The sequence below is a fragment of the Bubalus bubalis genome, chromosome 11 (genome assembly GCF_019923935.1).
Source record: "Bubalus bubalis isolate 160015118507 breed Murrah chromosome 11, NDDB_SH_1, whole genome shotgun sequence".
In the NCBI taxonomy this organism is placed as follows: Eukaryota; Metazoa; Chordata; class Mammalia; order Artiodactyla; family Bovidae; genus Bubalus; species Bubalus bubalis.
The window spans coordinates 60,106,914-60,124,269 of NC_059167.1; the positions used below are offsets into that span (position 1 = coordinate 60,106,914).

At 40.5% G+C, this 17,356-nt stretch overlaps 1 protein-coding gene across 2 annotated transcripts in view; it reads left to right on the top strand.

Moving 5' to 3' along the window:
* Nucleotides 1–17,356, top strand: part of L2HGDH (L-2-hydroxyglutarate dehydrogenase) — a 52,834-nt gene that overhangs the window by 27,854 nt on the left and 7,624 nt on the right. Inside the window, exons 5-9 of one of the 2 annotated variants that reach the window (XM_006063154.4) lie at nucleotides 2,178–2,340; nucleotides 3,561–3,595; nucleotides 11,072–11,239; nucleotides 12,487–12,644; nucleotides 13,751–13,882. In XM_006063154.4, coding sequence (XP_006063216.2) covers nucleotides 2,178–2,340; nucleotides 3,561–3,595; nucleotides 11,072–11,239; nucleotides 12,487–12,644; nucleotides 13,751–13,882 — 656 coding nt within the window. The remainder of the gene's footprint in view (nucleotides 1–2,177; nucleotides 2,341–3,560; nucleotides 3,596–11,071; nucleotides 11,240–12,486; nucleotides 12,645–13,750; nucleotides 13,883–17,356) is intronic. The other variant, XM_025295805.3, reaches the window with a different exon arrangement.

Below are 17,356 nucleotides of genomic sequence, written 5' to 3' on the forward strand. Positions count from 1 at the left end.
TTCTTTGGAACTCTGCATTCATATGTTTATATCTTTCCTTTTCTCCTTTGCTTTTTGCTTCTCTTCTTTTCACAGCTATTTGTAAGGCCTCCCCAGACAGCCATTTTGCTTTTTTGCATTTCTTTTCCATGGGGATGGTCTTGATCCCTGTCTCCTGTACAGTATCACGAACCTCATTCCATAGTTCATCAGGCACTCTATCAGATCCAGGCCCTTAAATCTATTTCTCACTTCCACTGTATAATCATAAGGGATTTGATTTAGGTCATACCTGAATGTTCTAGTGGTTTTCCCTACTTTCTTCAATTTAAGTCTGAATTTGGCAGTAAGGAGTTCATGATCTGAGCCACAGTCAGCTCCTGGTCTTGTTTTTGCTGACTGTATAGAGCTTCTCCATCTTTGGCTGCAAAGAATATAGTCAGTCTGATTTCTGTGTTGACCATCTGGTGATGTCCATGTATAGAGTCTTCTCTTGTGTTGTTGGAAGAGGGTGTTTGTTATGACCAGTACATTTTCTTGGCAAAACTCTATTAGTCTTTGCCCTGCTTCATTCCATTTTCCAAGGCCAAATTTGCCTGTTACTCCAGGTGTTTCTCGACTTCCTACTTTTGCATTCCAGTCCCCTATAATGAAAAGGACATCTTTTTTGGGTGTTAGTTCTAAAAGGTCTTGTAGGTCTTCATAGAACCGTTCACCTTCAGCTTCTTCAGTGTTACTGGTTGGGGCATAGACTTGGATTACTGTGATATTGAATGGTTTGCCTTGGAAACGAACAGAGATCATTCTTTTGTTTTTGAGATTGCATCCAAGTACTGCATTTTGGACTCTTTTGTTGACCATGATGGCCACTCCATTTCTTCTAAGGGATTCCTGCCTGCAGTAGTAGATATAGTGGTCATCTGAGTTAAATTCACCCATTCCAGTCCATTTGAGTTAGCTGAATCCTAGAATGTCGACGTTCACTCTTGCCATCTCTTGTTTGACCACTTCCAATTGCCTTGATTCATGGACCTGACATTCCAGGTTCCTATGCAATATTGCTCTTTACAGCATCGGACCTTGCTTCTATCACCAGTCACATCCACATCTGGGTATTGTTTTTGCTTTGGCTCCATCCCTTCATTCTTTCTGGAGTTATTTCTCCACTGATCTCCAGTAGCATATTGGGCACCTACGGACCTGGGGAGTTTCTCTTTCAGTATCCTATCATTTTGCCTTTTCAAACTGTTCATGGTGTTCTCAAGGCAAGAATACTGAAGTGGTTTGCCATTCCCTTCTCCAGTGGACCACATTCTGTCAGATCTCTCCACCATGACTCGCCTATCTTGGGTTGCCCTACGGGCATGGCTTAGTTTCATTGAGTTAGACAAGGCTGTGGTCCTAGTGTGATTAGATTGACTAGTTTTCTGTGAGTATGGTTTCAGTGTGTTTGCCCTCTGATGCCCTCTTGCAACACCTACCGTCTTACTTGGGTTTCTCTTACCTTGGGCGTGGGGTATCTCTTCACGGCTGCTTCAGCAAAGTGCAGCCATTGCTCCTTACCTTGGATGAGGGGTATCTCCTCACCGCCACCCTTCCTGACCTTCAACGTGGGATAGCTCCTCTAGGCCAAATAAAACTGAAAGACTCATTGTAGCAGCTGGAAGAGCCTGGAAAAATTAATTCCTCTAAGGAGGAGAATTATTTCCAGATTATAGAGGTTTTCTTTTAGCTTGTATTATTTCTATTATCTGTTAGACAATTTGTATAAGTATTCGGTATCAAATTTAGGCACTGAATTGAGAAAACTTTTATTTTATTTTTCTTTAAGACTATCAGATGTTTGCCAGGAAAGGCTAATTGTGAGTTATCCATCAATATGAACAGTAAAAAAAATTCAGCCAAAGGTCAAATTTATTGGACAATCTGTTGTTTAGTTGCTAAGTCATGTTCAACTCTTAGACCCCATGGACTAGCCTGCCAGGCTTCTCTGTCCATGGGATTTCCCAGGCAAGAATACTAAAGTGGGTTGCCATGCCCTCCTCTAGGGGATCTTCCCGACCCAGGGATCAAGCCTGAGTCTTCTGCATTGGCAGGTGGATTCTTTACCACTGAGCCACCAGGGAAGCCTCATTGGAGAGCCTGTCCTCAGCAGTTTTTAATTATGTTGTCTTGGTTCTTTCACAATTCTGTCCCAGGGTCTAATGGCTATTGATTGTCCCTATACTGGCATCGTGGACTATCGGCAGGTGGCTTTGTCATTTGCCAAGGATTTCCAAGAAGCAGGTGGCTCTGTTTTGGCCAATTTTGAAGTAGAAGATATTGAAATGGCTAGAGAAAGTCCTTCAAGAAGTAAAGATGGTAAGCTGTCTGTATCTTTTCTGTTGAATACTTGAATTGACTTTAAAGAAACTTGGGACTGTTTCTGTGTAGGGTAGCATGACATGAGGGTCTCCAGGAGGTAGCTACAGTAGGGCACAGAGCTGGAGGCAGGTGCAGAAGCGAAATTAGCTCCCAAAGACTTTCCTATCCAATGGTTAGACTCAGAATCCCCTGGGGATGCTTGTTAAAAATACAGATTTTAGCATCCTCCCAGGGACAGGGGAGCCTGGTGGCCTGCCGTCTATGGGGTCACATAGAGTTGGACACCACTGAAGCAACTTAGCAGCAGCAGCAGTCTTACTGAATCAGACTGTCTGGGGATAGGACATGACTCAGCCATTCTGAAGCCCCCACCTGCAATTCCCCCACTGTAGCCTGTACTTAGAGTTTCTTTTTGCTTTGGGGGCACAGATTTTTTTTTTTAAACCAAATGAATTAGTTGTTAAGCCTTAAATTTGTTGTTTGGAAATTTGAAGGGAAAAAGAAGTAGTGCTTGGTTCATTCTTTCTTGACAGGCCTTTAAGGAGATCTGGGCTATCTGAAGCAATCATTTTCCCAGTGTTCTTCTAAATTCTAAGATGATGAGCAAAATTGTTAAATAATTGAAATTGTTAGGTAGGTAGCATAATCAATCAAATTTATGATGTAAGTAAGTAAATCATATTCTTTACCTGCTATCCATATGCATTATAGGTCTTTAAGATCACATGTATCTGATTGGGAACAAATTTTAGAAATAGTTTATGATTGGAAATTTTGTGTTGTAATAACTCTTGCTTCTCTATGCAACCTAGAATCTGTAAGGATCCAGATAACACTTGAATGACAACTGTCATAGCATTCTTCCAATGGAAAAATACATACTGATTCGTGATGGTCCATTTTATAGCATGTTTTCTAGGATTGTGGTTCACAGAAAAGCTGTGCCTTCTAGTGTTGGAGCTGAGGTGCGGAATGGTTTACAGATTAAATGAATTAAAATAAAATATGCTAAAAAAACATGCCAGAGTTTTATATAGTGTCGAATATTAACTAGTTTAATCTCGTTTACTTGGTAAAAAGAAAACTTTAGAATGAAAAGTAGGAGCCAGTCATGGTTATGATGGAGACAATCCTTGAAATTTATGACTAGAATAATATTTCATTTAATGTAGGCCTTCTTTTGCTAAAAATAAATTTTTCACTAATTTTTTTTTCAGGGATGAAATATCCAATTGTTATAAGGAATACAAAGGTAAAGATTCTTTTTAAAAAAATCTTTATTGATGTGTTTGGCCGTGCCAGGTCTTAGTTGTGTCACGCAGGATCTTGTAGTTGCGGCTTGCAGGCTCTTGGGATCGTTAGTGTGGTATGTGGGATCCAGTTCTACCAGCAAGGGTCTAAACTGAGCCCCTTGCATTGGAAGCACAGAGTCTTAACCACTGGTTCACCAGGGAAGTCCCAAGATTCTTAAGTAAACTACTTTCGTCTACTTTATCTACTGTCATCTTCTTCCTTAAAAAGTTGAATTAAACCACAGTGCTGTATTTTACGTCATTGAATGAAATTTGCCTACTGTAAAAGTTATTCTGAGAAAAATCCTTTGGGAACAATGTAACAACTTTCATTCTAAGAAAGGTTTCAACTTGGGAATGTCTTCATCAAGTGATTGTGCCAGCAAAGGATAGGATTTATAAGCACTTGGGGTAATGAAAACTGATAGATGTTTTATCGTTTCTGCCTACTTATCTACATGAACTTATTATTAACTCTCTACTAATTATAAGACTTTGGGGACAGGGAGCAGGCTGTGCAGGGAGAGATAGGCTGCTTTTCTTCAGCTTCTCATAGTCTAAAACAAGAATTATTGAATAGCATAGAAGTATTGCATTAGCTGTTTGTTCACCCAACGATCAGAGTTCAGTCAGTCAGGAGAGTAGAGTCATCGATGAGTATATTGTAGGAATTAGGACTTACACAATTTTGAAAGTATTTAGGGAGGTGAAAATTCAGAAGGGGAGTTGGTAGATCAGGAGGTATCTCCAGCCAGTTTCTAAGAAGCCAAGTGTGTCCAGCTGCTAAAGTCGGAATGCGAGCAGGAAGCTTTGTCTACACCCAAGTAGTGGGTGCCTTTGTGCTTGGCCAGTAGGATGGGTAGTCAGGAGGTGAGCTGAAGGTGGAGCTGTAATGTATCAATACTTGGCAGTGGGTGTTTGGGCCAGAGGTGACCTTCAGAGAATAGTGTGGTTGCTGCTGTACCTCTGCCTCCCGGATCATATGCACTTGCTGTTTGGTCAGCTTTAAGTTAGAAGCATGTAAGGAAGCATCAATCCCAGCATAACCCAAGTGATACCGTAAATCCCCTGCAATCCCTCCCTTTCCCACTTGGCATCCACTCACACCCCTTATAACTACATTTATGAAATAGAGTAGAACAATTATGCTTCCATCCACAAGGTGCAACTATCTTTCATACACCTGAAGACAAGCCTTCTCTCCAAAAAGGATACAAAGTCTACTTTCATTGATTGTGAATGTTCATTTCTTTTCTATCTGAGTCACTCTCCCACTTTGAGATCCTGCAATATAAATCCTGAGATAAAAGGTTAACCACTATTTAAGCATCTTAAGTCTCACCTGGAAGTAATTTTTCTTCCTAGAAGATGTGTGGCAACGTCTGGAAACATTTTTCTCATCACACCTAGTAGAAGCGGAGGAGGTGGGGCAATGCTACTGGCATTTAGTGGGTAGAGGCCAGGGAATCTGCTAAGCATTTTACAATGTGAGAGACAGGTCCCCACGACAGAGAGGCATCTGGTCCCACATGTCAATAATGCTGAAGTTGAAAAACCCCATGTTAGATGATGGGAAGTGGCAGAAATGGGTGTGCTAGCTGTCTAGGGCTTCTATAACATATTACTAGACACTGAGTGGCTTAAGCAGCAGGAATTTATTTTTCCACATCCCTACAGGCTAGAAATCTAGGTCCGGGTGCCATCAGAGTTGGCTTCTGGTGTGATCTCTCCTCGGCCTGTGGCTGGCTGCCTTTGTCCTTAAGTGGCCTTTTCTCTGTGCCTGCACACGTGCAGAGAGAGAGTGGGAGAGAGCAGTCTCTTTCCCCTAGAGAACACCAGTCCTATGAGATTAGGGTTCCACTTTACAGACCTTATTTAATCTTAATTATCTCCTTTAAGTTCCTATCTCCAAATACAGTCTCATTGGGCATTAAGGAGGACACAGTTCACTCTAGTAACAATGAGGGTAAAGAAAGTGTTGAGTAATTTATAGGCAATTATGTTTATTTTAGAATAAGAAAGAAATACCCCTGGCTACTACACTCATTTCTGTCACCAGTCATGTGGTCATAGCTGATATTTATAATTTCCTTCTTCCACTACTCATTCCATAGTCCCTTTGCCCTTGGCAAGGATCTCAGCTGGTAATGGTTCCTAGTTTGCTGGGATAACTCAAACTTCCATTCCTAAAGTGTCTGTGCGCTTAGCAGCCCTGCTTGTTTTGGGTTGTGGGTTCCATTTTTGGGTTCCATTAACTTTTATAATAGCACATGGGGAAACTAAAACATATCCCAGGGGAGCTACATTCCAGACATACTTCTCTTTATCATCTCTGAGCCCTCTATGTGGTAGCAACTCAGTGTTTTCTTGAGAGAATCAGTTATCCCACCCAGAACAGTAATTCCTTCTGCCTGTTGATTCACTGCCAGGAGGAGCCCAAAGTGACCAGGTATGACAGTATCAATTTCTGACTTAATGGAACCATTGCTTATTTTCTAATGGAAGCATTTTTCCCTTGGAAACCAAGACTTCTAGACCATCAGAGCCAAAAATTGTAGGGCTGGGAAGCAAACATTTCATAAGCAGTTTATTATAATAGTAAGGAGCTACTCCCATTTTCTACCCCTTGATTTCCAGACCTGTGAATCCTGGCTGTGGAAGAAACAACACCATGTATTAGTCACTGGTTTAGAGCATGTAGAGAATCCTGGAAGACATTGCCCCAAGCCTATGGGTGTGCCAGCCAGCTAGTGCTGTTACTGGATCTTCAAAAGCTCATTCTACTTTTTGTCACCCAGTAGCTTCAGGTTTGTGGGGTAAATGGTAAAATTAGTGCATTCCACAAGCATGAACCTATTGTTATGCTTCATTTCCTGGAAAATAAGCTCACTAATCAGAAGTAATGCTTTTGAGTAAAATACCGTTAATAGTGAATAAAGCATCCTGTAAGTTCACAGATGGCGGTTTCCACAGAAGCATTGCAGGTGTAGAAGATGAATTTGTATCCAGAGCAAGTGTCTGCTCCAGTGAGGACTAAGTGCTGCCTTTGGTTTTTGATTGAAGTGGTCCAGGGACCATGTCAGTGGCTATGTTGATCTCTGCTGTTGGCCGATTGAGTATTCACCTGTGGCTGTAAATAGATCAGCCTTGGTGAGTAAGTCCATGTTGCTAAACCCATGCATTACCTCCTTGCTGCCATAACCATTTAGTTCATGAAGCCATTGGGTGTGGACGGGGTACCTGGGGACAGAGGCTAGCTCACATCCACAGGGCAGGTCATCTTGTCCACTGATTATTAAAATTTTCCTCTTCCATGATCACTCTTCAGTGAGCATTCATAGAGAACTCAGATGTCTTTTTTATCCGAACCTGTTTTGAGAGATCCATTCACATACCTTTTCTCCAGAGCTCCTTTTTCTGACCATCCAGCAAATAGTCATTGCACATGAAACAGTATAGATCCATACTTCTAGGATAAATAACCAGGTATGGCATTCTGTGTTCTGCCCCCTTGGGAAGATTGCCCTTTACTACAGACCTTCAGGGCCACTCCCAAGTGGGGCGCTGGTGTTGTAGCTGTTCTTTTCAAGTGATGTCAGAATGTTGTGCAGAACCATTTGTCAACCTGGCCTGTATTTTTTTCTTCCTTGGTCAGCTGATCACTTTCCATGGGGCCGAGGGAGCAGGTCCAGAGGGAGGAGATGATTTAGCGGTGGAGGTCATGGGCATTTGAGCCACTTGCCTCCACAACTTATGTGTGCCTGCAGGACCTATACATCTCTGATCTTGTATATTACCACTTCCTCTTGATGACAGAGTGCTGCGTACACACCCAGTTTTGTGGCCTGGTGAGTAAGACAATACCCAGTTCATAATGGGTAATTCAAATGGTAACTTGGTGACCTGTGGTCAAGTGTTGGATCAAAGGCAGAAGCCCTTTCTCAAAAGGAGGCTAATTACCTGCAGAAGATGGTGTAACTTTCCTCCAAAATCCTAAAGTTCTGTGCTGTGATTCTTCCTATAGGGACCTACAAAAGTCTCCTTAAAACATCATGATCAGCCACAAACTTGAATTACCGTCAGAGCTGCTGGATCGTGTGGCCCAAGTGGCAGAACAGCCAAGGTGTCCATTCAAAAAAGGATTAAGAAGCAGAATGGTCAGCAGTGGTGGGAAGTGCAGGCCTGGTGGGGAGTAAATCCTGAAAACTGAGGTCTCCAGTGACTTTAGAAAAGAGATATTAAAAAGAAAATAAGTATAGAAAATCATTATAGGCATTCTCTGTCTGGAGATTTCTATCACTTCTGGAATTTCTATGAAGGACTTGATCCTGAGAAGTCAGCCGATTCCCTTTTCTGCAAACTTTGGACTTCGATCAGTGGGTCTTTATGAAACATAAAATGAACAAAAATATCAGCAAGGCTGATTTTAACCTTCACTGGAGATTTTACTGTGGCCTTCTTGAGTTCCAGACCATTATTTCTGCAGATAATAAAATTCATTTCCACGTGGGGTATTTCAGGGAGTCTCCTGATGAACCAACCTCCTGTATATGTTGGTATAGATGGAGCAAAGAAAAATTGTATAATTGATCAAAATGGAGATAACGTGTTTGCTGCCATCAGATTTTTTTTATTAAAAAACAGATAAGAAGAAAACTGGTCTCATGAAAAACATAGATGAAAAATGCACAGAAGCAGCCAGAGCACTGGGTTTACTCTTTGGAACAGAGAACCATGAAGATGAAATATAAAGATAAGAAAGTCATGACAAAGACTTTTCATGAGGCAGGCTTGGTTGTCTCAGTAGAGGAAAATGATGCTGGGTATGGTGAGCTCCCTGAAACGGATGCCAGCTTCAAGGGAATTTGCAAGACAATTGTTGAAGCACCAAGTAATGAAGAGAGACTAAAAGCTTTGGCTCTTATTCAAGAAATGATGACCTTTGTGCAGTTTGCTAGTGATAAATGTGATTATAGAATGAAGCATAAGTGGGATGGACTTCCCATGTTATGGTTCAGACTGTTTTCATAAAGCTTCTAGCCAGCTTTCACCTCTTGCAGACGAGAGGTCTCTTTGCAGAAATTATTGAAGATTGTCTGGCAAACAGGAGTAAAGAGAACACAGACCAACTTGTTGCATGAGTGAGAATTGGCTTTCTTGTACAATATTTTAAAGCATTAATGTTAAACCTGTGAATTTTGTTTTCAAGAAGTACATAAAATGAACTGATGGAAACATTTACTTAAAACTTTTATAAAGCTAAAAAAAAAGAAGGATTAAAAGTCTGTTTCCGCCCTTGCCCTAAGGAACATTTTCACCAAAGTGTGGCATCATGTGATCCAAGATACACAAGGGCCTGTGGGAAACCAGGGGATATGTATTTCATTCAGCTTCTATAGTTGTTACTTTTATTTTGGCATTTTCCTCTAGTATAACTAAATAATATAACTTAAGATTTTAAATATAATTTTAATATATTTTAAAATTATAAAATACAAAAATTTGAGTCAGCTTATCAAGCTGAATATCTATGCATTTATGACAAGCTAAAAAAATGAATTTTTAAAATAAACTTTTGAGGAGAGGAATTGCAAACTAAAGATGTATAGGTTGAACATGGGGGAAAGGTCTGTTTCACTTGAATGTGTGAAAGTGTTAGTTGCTCCGTTGCATCTGACTCTTTGCCACCCCGTGGATTTAGCCCCCAGGCTCCTCTGTCCATGGAATTCTCCAGGCAAGAATACTAGAGTGGGTTGCTATTTCCTTCTCCAGGGATCAAACCTTGGTCTCCTGCACTGCAGGAAGATTCTTTACTGTCTGAGCCACCAGGGAAGCTTATGAAATAGCAATAATGATGCATAGTTTATTTTTTAAAAGACTTTTATGGTTGAACTAATAAGTCAATGTAAATTAAAAATTTCCATTTTGGGTGTGAAATTAATGTTACTGAATTATTTAATAATTTTTTTCTTTTGAAATCGTTCCTCAAGTTTTTAAAAGAACTTCTAAGTTATTGCATTCTGGTACCATTCTATGAATTCTTTTATCTTTATGTTTATCATAAGGCTTATCTTCATTTTATGTTCTAAGAACAAAAGAATTGCTGACTTTTCAAGTAGGTAACTAGTAGATTAATATCATGTAAAAATTTTTTTGTACTTCTGATATATAGTTCTAGATGAGCAGAAAAGATATTAACCTACCTAGAAGAAGCGTTTTTATTTTTGTTGACATAGTCCTTTGACTTCAAGGATCTTAAAACTTTCATGAGTTTAATCTAGCTAATTTGAATTAACTGCAAAGAGGTTTCATCTGATTTTTGTCCTAAGTGTGCTTGTATAACTGTTGAAAAGAGGCTTATCTTGGTAGCTGGGCAAAAATAGGATGAACACAGAGATAGGATAAGGATAAATCAGTAAAGCCTAGAAAGAAAGAGAACACTGGGGCAGATGAGAACCTCAAGGCTTCAGAAACAGGTCCTCTCGGAAGGAAATCTAGGAACATGAGATTACCTGGAGCGAGAAGGTATTAGTTGTTTCCTCTGTAAGAAATAAAGCAATAGAAATGGAGTATGGTAGGGAATTAGGGTTAAATGAAATCATTAGGAAATTGAGTCACAAATTGGCTAACCCTATCAGAGTAAAGCAAAAAATATGCAGATGATAATCACAAATAAAATTTATGAGAAAACACAGCCTAAGATTAGTAGTCTCCTGGTCATTAAAGCAAACCTTGACCATAGTGTGCATTCTCAGTAAATGTGGGTTGAATGACTGAGTTTTGAAAAGTAGCCTCACTTTGCAAAGTAAATACTGATCTGAAGGGAGGCCTTGGTTGCTGGGTAGATTACAGGTGGAACTGAGCAAGGGTTGAGTGTGAAGCAACCTGAGAGTAACAGGATAATTACCCTTAGATAAGACAGGAGAAGCTATTTGAAATACAGAGGAGGCCAAATGGGTTGAGGCCAAATGAGCCACCTAAATGAAGGTGACTTCTTCCTGCAATAAGTAGTGAAGAAGTTCCACAGTAGGTCTTTGTGAAAAAGAGCTGTCTGTATGTGGCTTGTTAGGTATTCTCGCTAGGTCAACCACTGTAACTCTAAAGTACAAAATTTAAGGTGATATCCTCTTGTGTGCCATTGCTCTAAGTTTCTACCTTCCAACTAAATGCTGAAGAACTTCTTTTGCTGATACCTGTATTTAATCTCATCTTTTAAAAAGAATAAAAAGATGGGACTTCCCTGGCAGTCCAGTGGTTAGGACATTTTCACTGCAGGGGCCTGGGTTCAATACCTGGTGAGGGGACTAAGATCCTGCAAGCTGTGCGATGCAGCCGTAAATGAATGAATGAAGGATCCATATCTGTGCCTTTACTGTCTTTGCTATCACCTATTCCTTCTGCTTCCCACAAGTCACTGTTCTTTTCTCTTGCCCTAGGGAGAGGAGGTCCGATGTCAGTATGTTGTGGCATGTGCGGGACTTTACTCAGACCGTATTTCCGAGTTGAGTGGCTGCAATCCCAATCCTCGAATTGTACCATTCCGGGGAGATTACCTGGTCTTGAAGCCAGAAAAGCGCTATCTTGTAAAAGGAAATATTTATCCGGTAGGTAATGATACATCTGGCTTCCCAGATGGCTCAGTGGTAGGGAATCCACCTGCCAACGCAGGAGACGCAGATTTGATCCCTGAGTCGGGATGATCCCCTGGAGGAGGAAATGGCAGCTTGCTCCAGTATTCTTGCTAGGAAAATCCCATGGGCAGAGGAGCCTGATGGGTAACAGTTCACAGAGTCGCAAAGAATCAGATACGGCTGAGCGACTGAGCACACACACATACCATGATACCTCTGCTTTCTCAAGATGCTTGTGGCAAAAGGGAATGAAACAAAAACTTTTCCCAGAGTTAGACGCAAGAGCTATTTTAAAGGGCTTTTTAGTTCAAGCATTCCACCTGTTTCTCTGGGTTAAATCCCTACATCTTTGTTTTGATATCGTGGCTACCCATACAGTCCGTGGAATTTCTCCAGGCCAGAATACTGGAGTGGGTAGCCTTTCCCTTCTCCAGGTGATCTTTCCAACCTAGGGATCGAACCCAGGTCTCCTACATTGCAGGCAGATTCTTTACCAGCTGAGCCACAAGGGAAGCCCTAAATTATCAGTACTTGCTCACAAGTCCTAGAAAGCTTGAGTGTACCACAGGAAGAACAGGGAGGAAAGAACCTGATTCTCCCACCTCTGTCTGGAAAGAGTATTCCTAAGAGAACTTTTCCTTATAACAAGCCCAGATGCCAACCTTCTTTCTTAGTTCACTTATCTATAAGTGCAAGAAAGGGGATGTGGCCACTCTGTAGTTTCATGGTGTAGAAGACATAGGCATTTAAATGAAAAGCTCATTTATCTGTCTGGACCTACTGGGTTGAACTACGAGTATTCAGGTATTCAGTGTTTTTGACCTTGCCAAAACTTCCATCATCTGTTCCAACCTGTTACATTCCCACTTGACAAAAGCCTGTGTTATGAAGGTGGGTTTTTTCCTGGCAGCTCTGATTTTACTTGTCAGCTGCGTAGGTTCCTAGTTGGAGATGGTAGGAGTGGGGAGTAACCTGAAGTAGGACAGTTTTTTTCTTTATCCAGAAAGAGGAATAGATGGGACAGTGTGCCTCATTGTCATGGCATCAGGTTTCCTGTGTGGCATTTCTAGGCAGAAGCACGTACGTAGAAAAGTATTATCTGAGCACAGATCACAAGTAAATGCATGGGAAGAAGGTGTTTTCTATTACCAGTTCAATGTTTGTGTGTATAATAAAATGCAGTATGAAATGGGGCTCTGTTTGCTCTGTTAAATCTGTAGGTCCCCGATAGCCGATTTCCTTTCCTAGGAGTTCACTTCACACCAAGGATGGATGGCAATATTTGGCTAGGGCCCAATGCAATTCTTGCCTTTAAACGAGAGGGCTACAGACCCTTTGACTTCAGTGCCAGAGATATTATGGATATAATCATCAAGAGGTAACTGCATTTCCTTAAAAAGTGATTTTAAGTGCTTATACTTTTAATATGGGAAATTTTTTCTTTCTTGATATTAGGTTTATTTGGATAAATCTTCATATTTGTGATTGGTATATTGGTTTTTTAAAAAAATTAATCTGAATTAAGAGCTTTGTGAAATAAGCATAACATTTTAACTACTTCAAGAAAATTCTGATGAGCCAGGGTGATGTCTTGGTTAAAAAAGAGCCAAGAGTGATCCCCCATCTGACAATCCAAATCTTGTTTTGCTAACCTTTAGTTGAGTTTGAAAAAAAGAAAGTTTCTCTCAAAATCAGTAGATGGTTTACTTTGATAAGATCATTTCAGGCTAGTCACCATGATTTTGAAAACCTCTGGAGAAACTGCTGATAAGCAAGGTTGTTTCCTTTTCTGGAAAATTAGCAATACTGCTACATTGATATGAAGTGCAGATCATTTACTATGGTAAGAAATAACTCACTGAAGTATTTTGTCCTTTTAGCGGTGCTGTGCTCTAGAGGGTTTCACATCATCAAAATCACTAGAAAGCTTTCAGAGCTCTACTTGCATTTCACCCTGCACAGATTCTGAAACCAGTTTAGGGTGGGGCTTCCCAGCTGTGTGCTTGTAAAAATACATATGAGCACAGGCTCCCCAGATTCTCACTTGAGAATCACTACTAGCGTATCTGACCTCTGGCTGACTAAAGAGAAGTAGGGTAAATGTCCCACACGTTTAATACCCAAATTAAAAAATCTGTAAATGCCTTTTAGTTGTGTTTTAAGAGCAAGTAACATTGCATTAGAAAGCCCTGGTTTGGGCAGGCTTTATAGAATCCTAGTTTGAAACCAGCACCCCCTGGGAATTTGAATTTGAAAGGTGTTTACTTCTGGAATTTGGAAGGTATTCCTTCGATGAAGTTTCCTTTTAACGTAGACCAAAAGTTGATTTTCTTTTTAATATGTGGTGTTTTGGACTTCGCCTAGATTTCTGTGGTTCTACCCTCCTCCCCACCACTTCCCCCCACCTGAATCTAATAGTTGTAGAGATGTTTTACAGTAATAAGGAATTCTTTCTCATAAAGATTTTATTTTCTTTGCTTTCAGTGGCTTGATTAAACTGGTGTTCCAGAATTTCTCCTATGGAGTTAATGAAATGTACAAAGCATGTTTTCTCAGTGCAACAGTGAAGCACCTTCAAAAGTTTATCCCTGAAATTACTATCAGTGATGTACTTAGGTAAGGAAAAGCTATAAGGATTGTAAATGCATTCATGACCTCTGTGAACTTGGGAGGTGGGTCTGACTTCGTGATTCTAAGCACCCATGCAGTTAGTGTGTGCCCTGAATTCTTGCGTGATCTCTCTTTCTTAACAAGTTGCTCATTCCCCTTGCAGTTTGGGTGTTGCAGCATCAGTCCCCTTAGTCCTTGAACTAGGTCCGTTTATGATTGTCTAGAGAGACCAGCACTAAGCTGAACTCTCCATTGCAGTTATATTACGATGCCATCTTCACCCTTGTGTCTAGCTATCACTCATAATATAACGTCTCACCTGAAAGTTTTTTAATCTCCCTGGCCACTTGTGATTCCAAAGCCTTCTGACTTCAGTTCTGTGCAAGATCATTGATCAGCATGTTACCTAATTAGGTAATAAGCATGTTAAAACGTTACACTTTAATTGATTCTTAAAACCTTTTAGAAACATAACTCATACCTGCTGTCTTACCTTGCTTCCTCTCTACTTATTTTGCTGTTTCTTGGGTCCTATTGCACTCAAGGATTATTTGCAGAACAGGAGTGGGAAATAATATGGTAGCAATCAGTTTAAGTCCTTGCTACAGGGGTGTGGGGCAAAGGAAGGACTATTTAAAATTTTTTTATTCTCTTAAAGAGAAAAGGTTTTCTGGACTTAATCTATACTTTGTCCTAAATACCACATAAGCCTATTTCCTTTGTGGTGGTATTTTTAGGGTGCTCACCTTTTTTCCTGAACCAGCCATTTGTTAGGCCTAATCAACCATGGTCTTTAAGGCTCCCTCTTCCCTGAACCGATCCCTCCATGAATCTCTAGAGCACCATGTCTGTCTCCTCAGTAACAGCTGTGGGACTTGCCTGGTGTAAAATGTCAGCAGCTCGGCTCTGTATCTAGGAGGAGAGCAATGATCACGTCAGCTGTCTCCCTCAGGGTAGCGTTCTGGTCTAAATCTGACTTATGTGTCATTCCTAGACCAGCCTCTTTGAATGCTTAGAACTATTAAACCGAGCTAATGTTTTTACTCTTATCTTTCTCACCCCTCTATTCACCTTCTGAAATGGAAGGGATAACAATATCTAGGCTTTATGTTCTTTCACTCACCTATAAATGAAGGCTTTTGTTTTCAGTAGTCTTTTTTAGCAGTCTTGTTATGTTTTATATCTGAAAATAGAGGGGTCAAATCAAGTGTCTTTTACTGCTGTTAATATTCCTTGGAAAATACAACAGATGGGTGTCGTGAATTCTATACATAAATAGTTGGAATGAATTCACTACCTAGATTTGATTACCACACTTTTGTAGAAGTCTGAGGAAAACTCTTTAGACCAGTGGATTTCATATAGTAGAATTGAACTTGGAGCTTGTGAGTTTTGGTGAATACTCTTGTCTCTGGGAGGAAGGGTGTGGATTTCAGTTACAAGTCTCATTACCATGTAGTAGAAAACACACAGCAGTATAGGCTGGTGCATTTGGGGACGAGTTCAACTCAGTCCCATATGAGTTTCTCTCTGGAGAAAGATAAGCTGAACATATTCAGCAATTCCATTTGATTCCTGTAGCTATGAAATACAAGAAATTATCAGTAGTGAAAAGAAAATCGTAGAAGATACGTTTGATCCCATTTATATGTTTATACCATATTGCATATGGATTTCACATGTAAAAATAAAAACAAACATGGGAGTGATAAATACCTAATTGAAGAGAAAAGTTAACTCTAGGGAAAGAAGAGAATGGGATCCAGAGAGTTTGACAGGGTGCTCCTATCATATCTATAATGCTTTATTTCTTAAGCTGTTTGATTAAAAAATTGGTGCTCATTATGTTATTCTCCACATCTGTTAACATGCTTAGAATCTTAAATAATAATCATCATCATAATAAATGATATAATTAGGCTTTCCCACATTTTGAAGCCCAAGTCCTGCATGTCTTGCAACCCGTGTGACCCCATAAATGTTCTATCATTAGTATTGGAGTGGAAGCATATTAGGCAGTTCTGGATAGTAAAAAAGAACCAAAACAGCACTTTTAGTGGGATTTTTAGCTCAGGATGGTGTCCTTTAGTTGCACTAGCCTCCAAAGGGGATACAGCTTGACTTCTCATTGCCTATCCAGAGCATCATGGGCAGTAACTTGCTGGTGAACATTAGACTGGAATATAAAGTGATAGCCTGTCAAATATGTGCATTAGGTGTACAAACTTCTCATTATTAAATGGTGATCTCTAAGATTCCTAATTTAAGCTGTAAAGCCCTTTAATTTGTTCTGTGATTAATTTTGACATGGTAATCTAACTAGTGCGTATGTATTAGCGTTGTAAGGTAGAAGGCAATGGCACCCCACTCCAGTACTCTTGCCTGGAAAATCCCATGGATGCAGGAGCCTGGTAGGCTGCAGTCCATGGGGTCGCGAAGAGTCAGACACAACTGAGCGACTTCACTTTCACTTTTCACTTTCATGCATTGGAGAAGGAAATGGCGACCCACTCCAGTGTTCTTGCCTGGAGAATCCCAGGGGCGTGGGAGCCTGGTGGGCTGCCATCTGTGGGGTCACACAGAGTCGGACACGACTGAAGCAACTTAGCAGCAGCAGCAGCGTTGTAAGGACATAAAACATGAAAACATATTTGCCAAGATCCCCTCTTTTTTCCATGCTTCATTTTGAAAATACCTTCTTGGTAGGTATTTTTCAGGCAAATAAATTTTCAGGCGAGATGTTTTCATCATAAGTGATAGCTAAAGACTACACAATATCATTGTGAAATGCAAGGGTAAAACCCAGAAATTCTGTAATAAAGGTGATCAGACCCTTTTGCAAAAAATGGTTTCTCATTCTTGGTACCATTGACATTTGGGCCAAATAACTCTTTACTGTGGGGGGACTGTCCAATTCATTGTAGGATGTTTAGCAGCATCCCAGGCCTCTACCTACTAGATGCCAGCAGTACTTCCCTGGTTTGACAACTGAAATGTCTCCAGACATTGCCAGATGTCCTCTAGGGGGCAAAATCTCCCCTGATTGAGCACTAGTCTAGAGAATGTGGTAGCCTTCACATTCAGTTCAGTTCAGTTCAGTCGCTCAGTCGTGTCCGACTCTTTGCGACCCCATGAAACGCAGCACGCCAGGCCTCCCTGTCCATCACCAACTCCCGGAGTTCACCCAGACCCATGTCCATCGAGTCAGTGATGCCATCCAGCCATCTCTTTACAAAATTCACATTACAAAACACCTAAGAGAGTCTGGAGAAAATATAATAAAAAACCCTTTGAAATACTTATTGCTGAGAGTACAAGGAAATAAGGGCATCCCAGAGATGAAAACAAAGAGGAAATTGAAAACCCAAGAACTAAGAGGAATGCTGATGCTGACCTGGAAGGATAGGGAGCATTTTCTGATTTTGATGTCATATAACTTGAGTTTCATTTCTAATTGATATGTGATTTACTTACAATAAA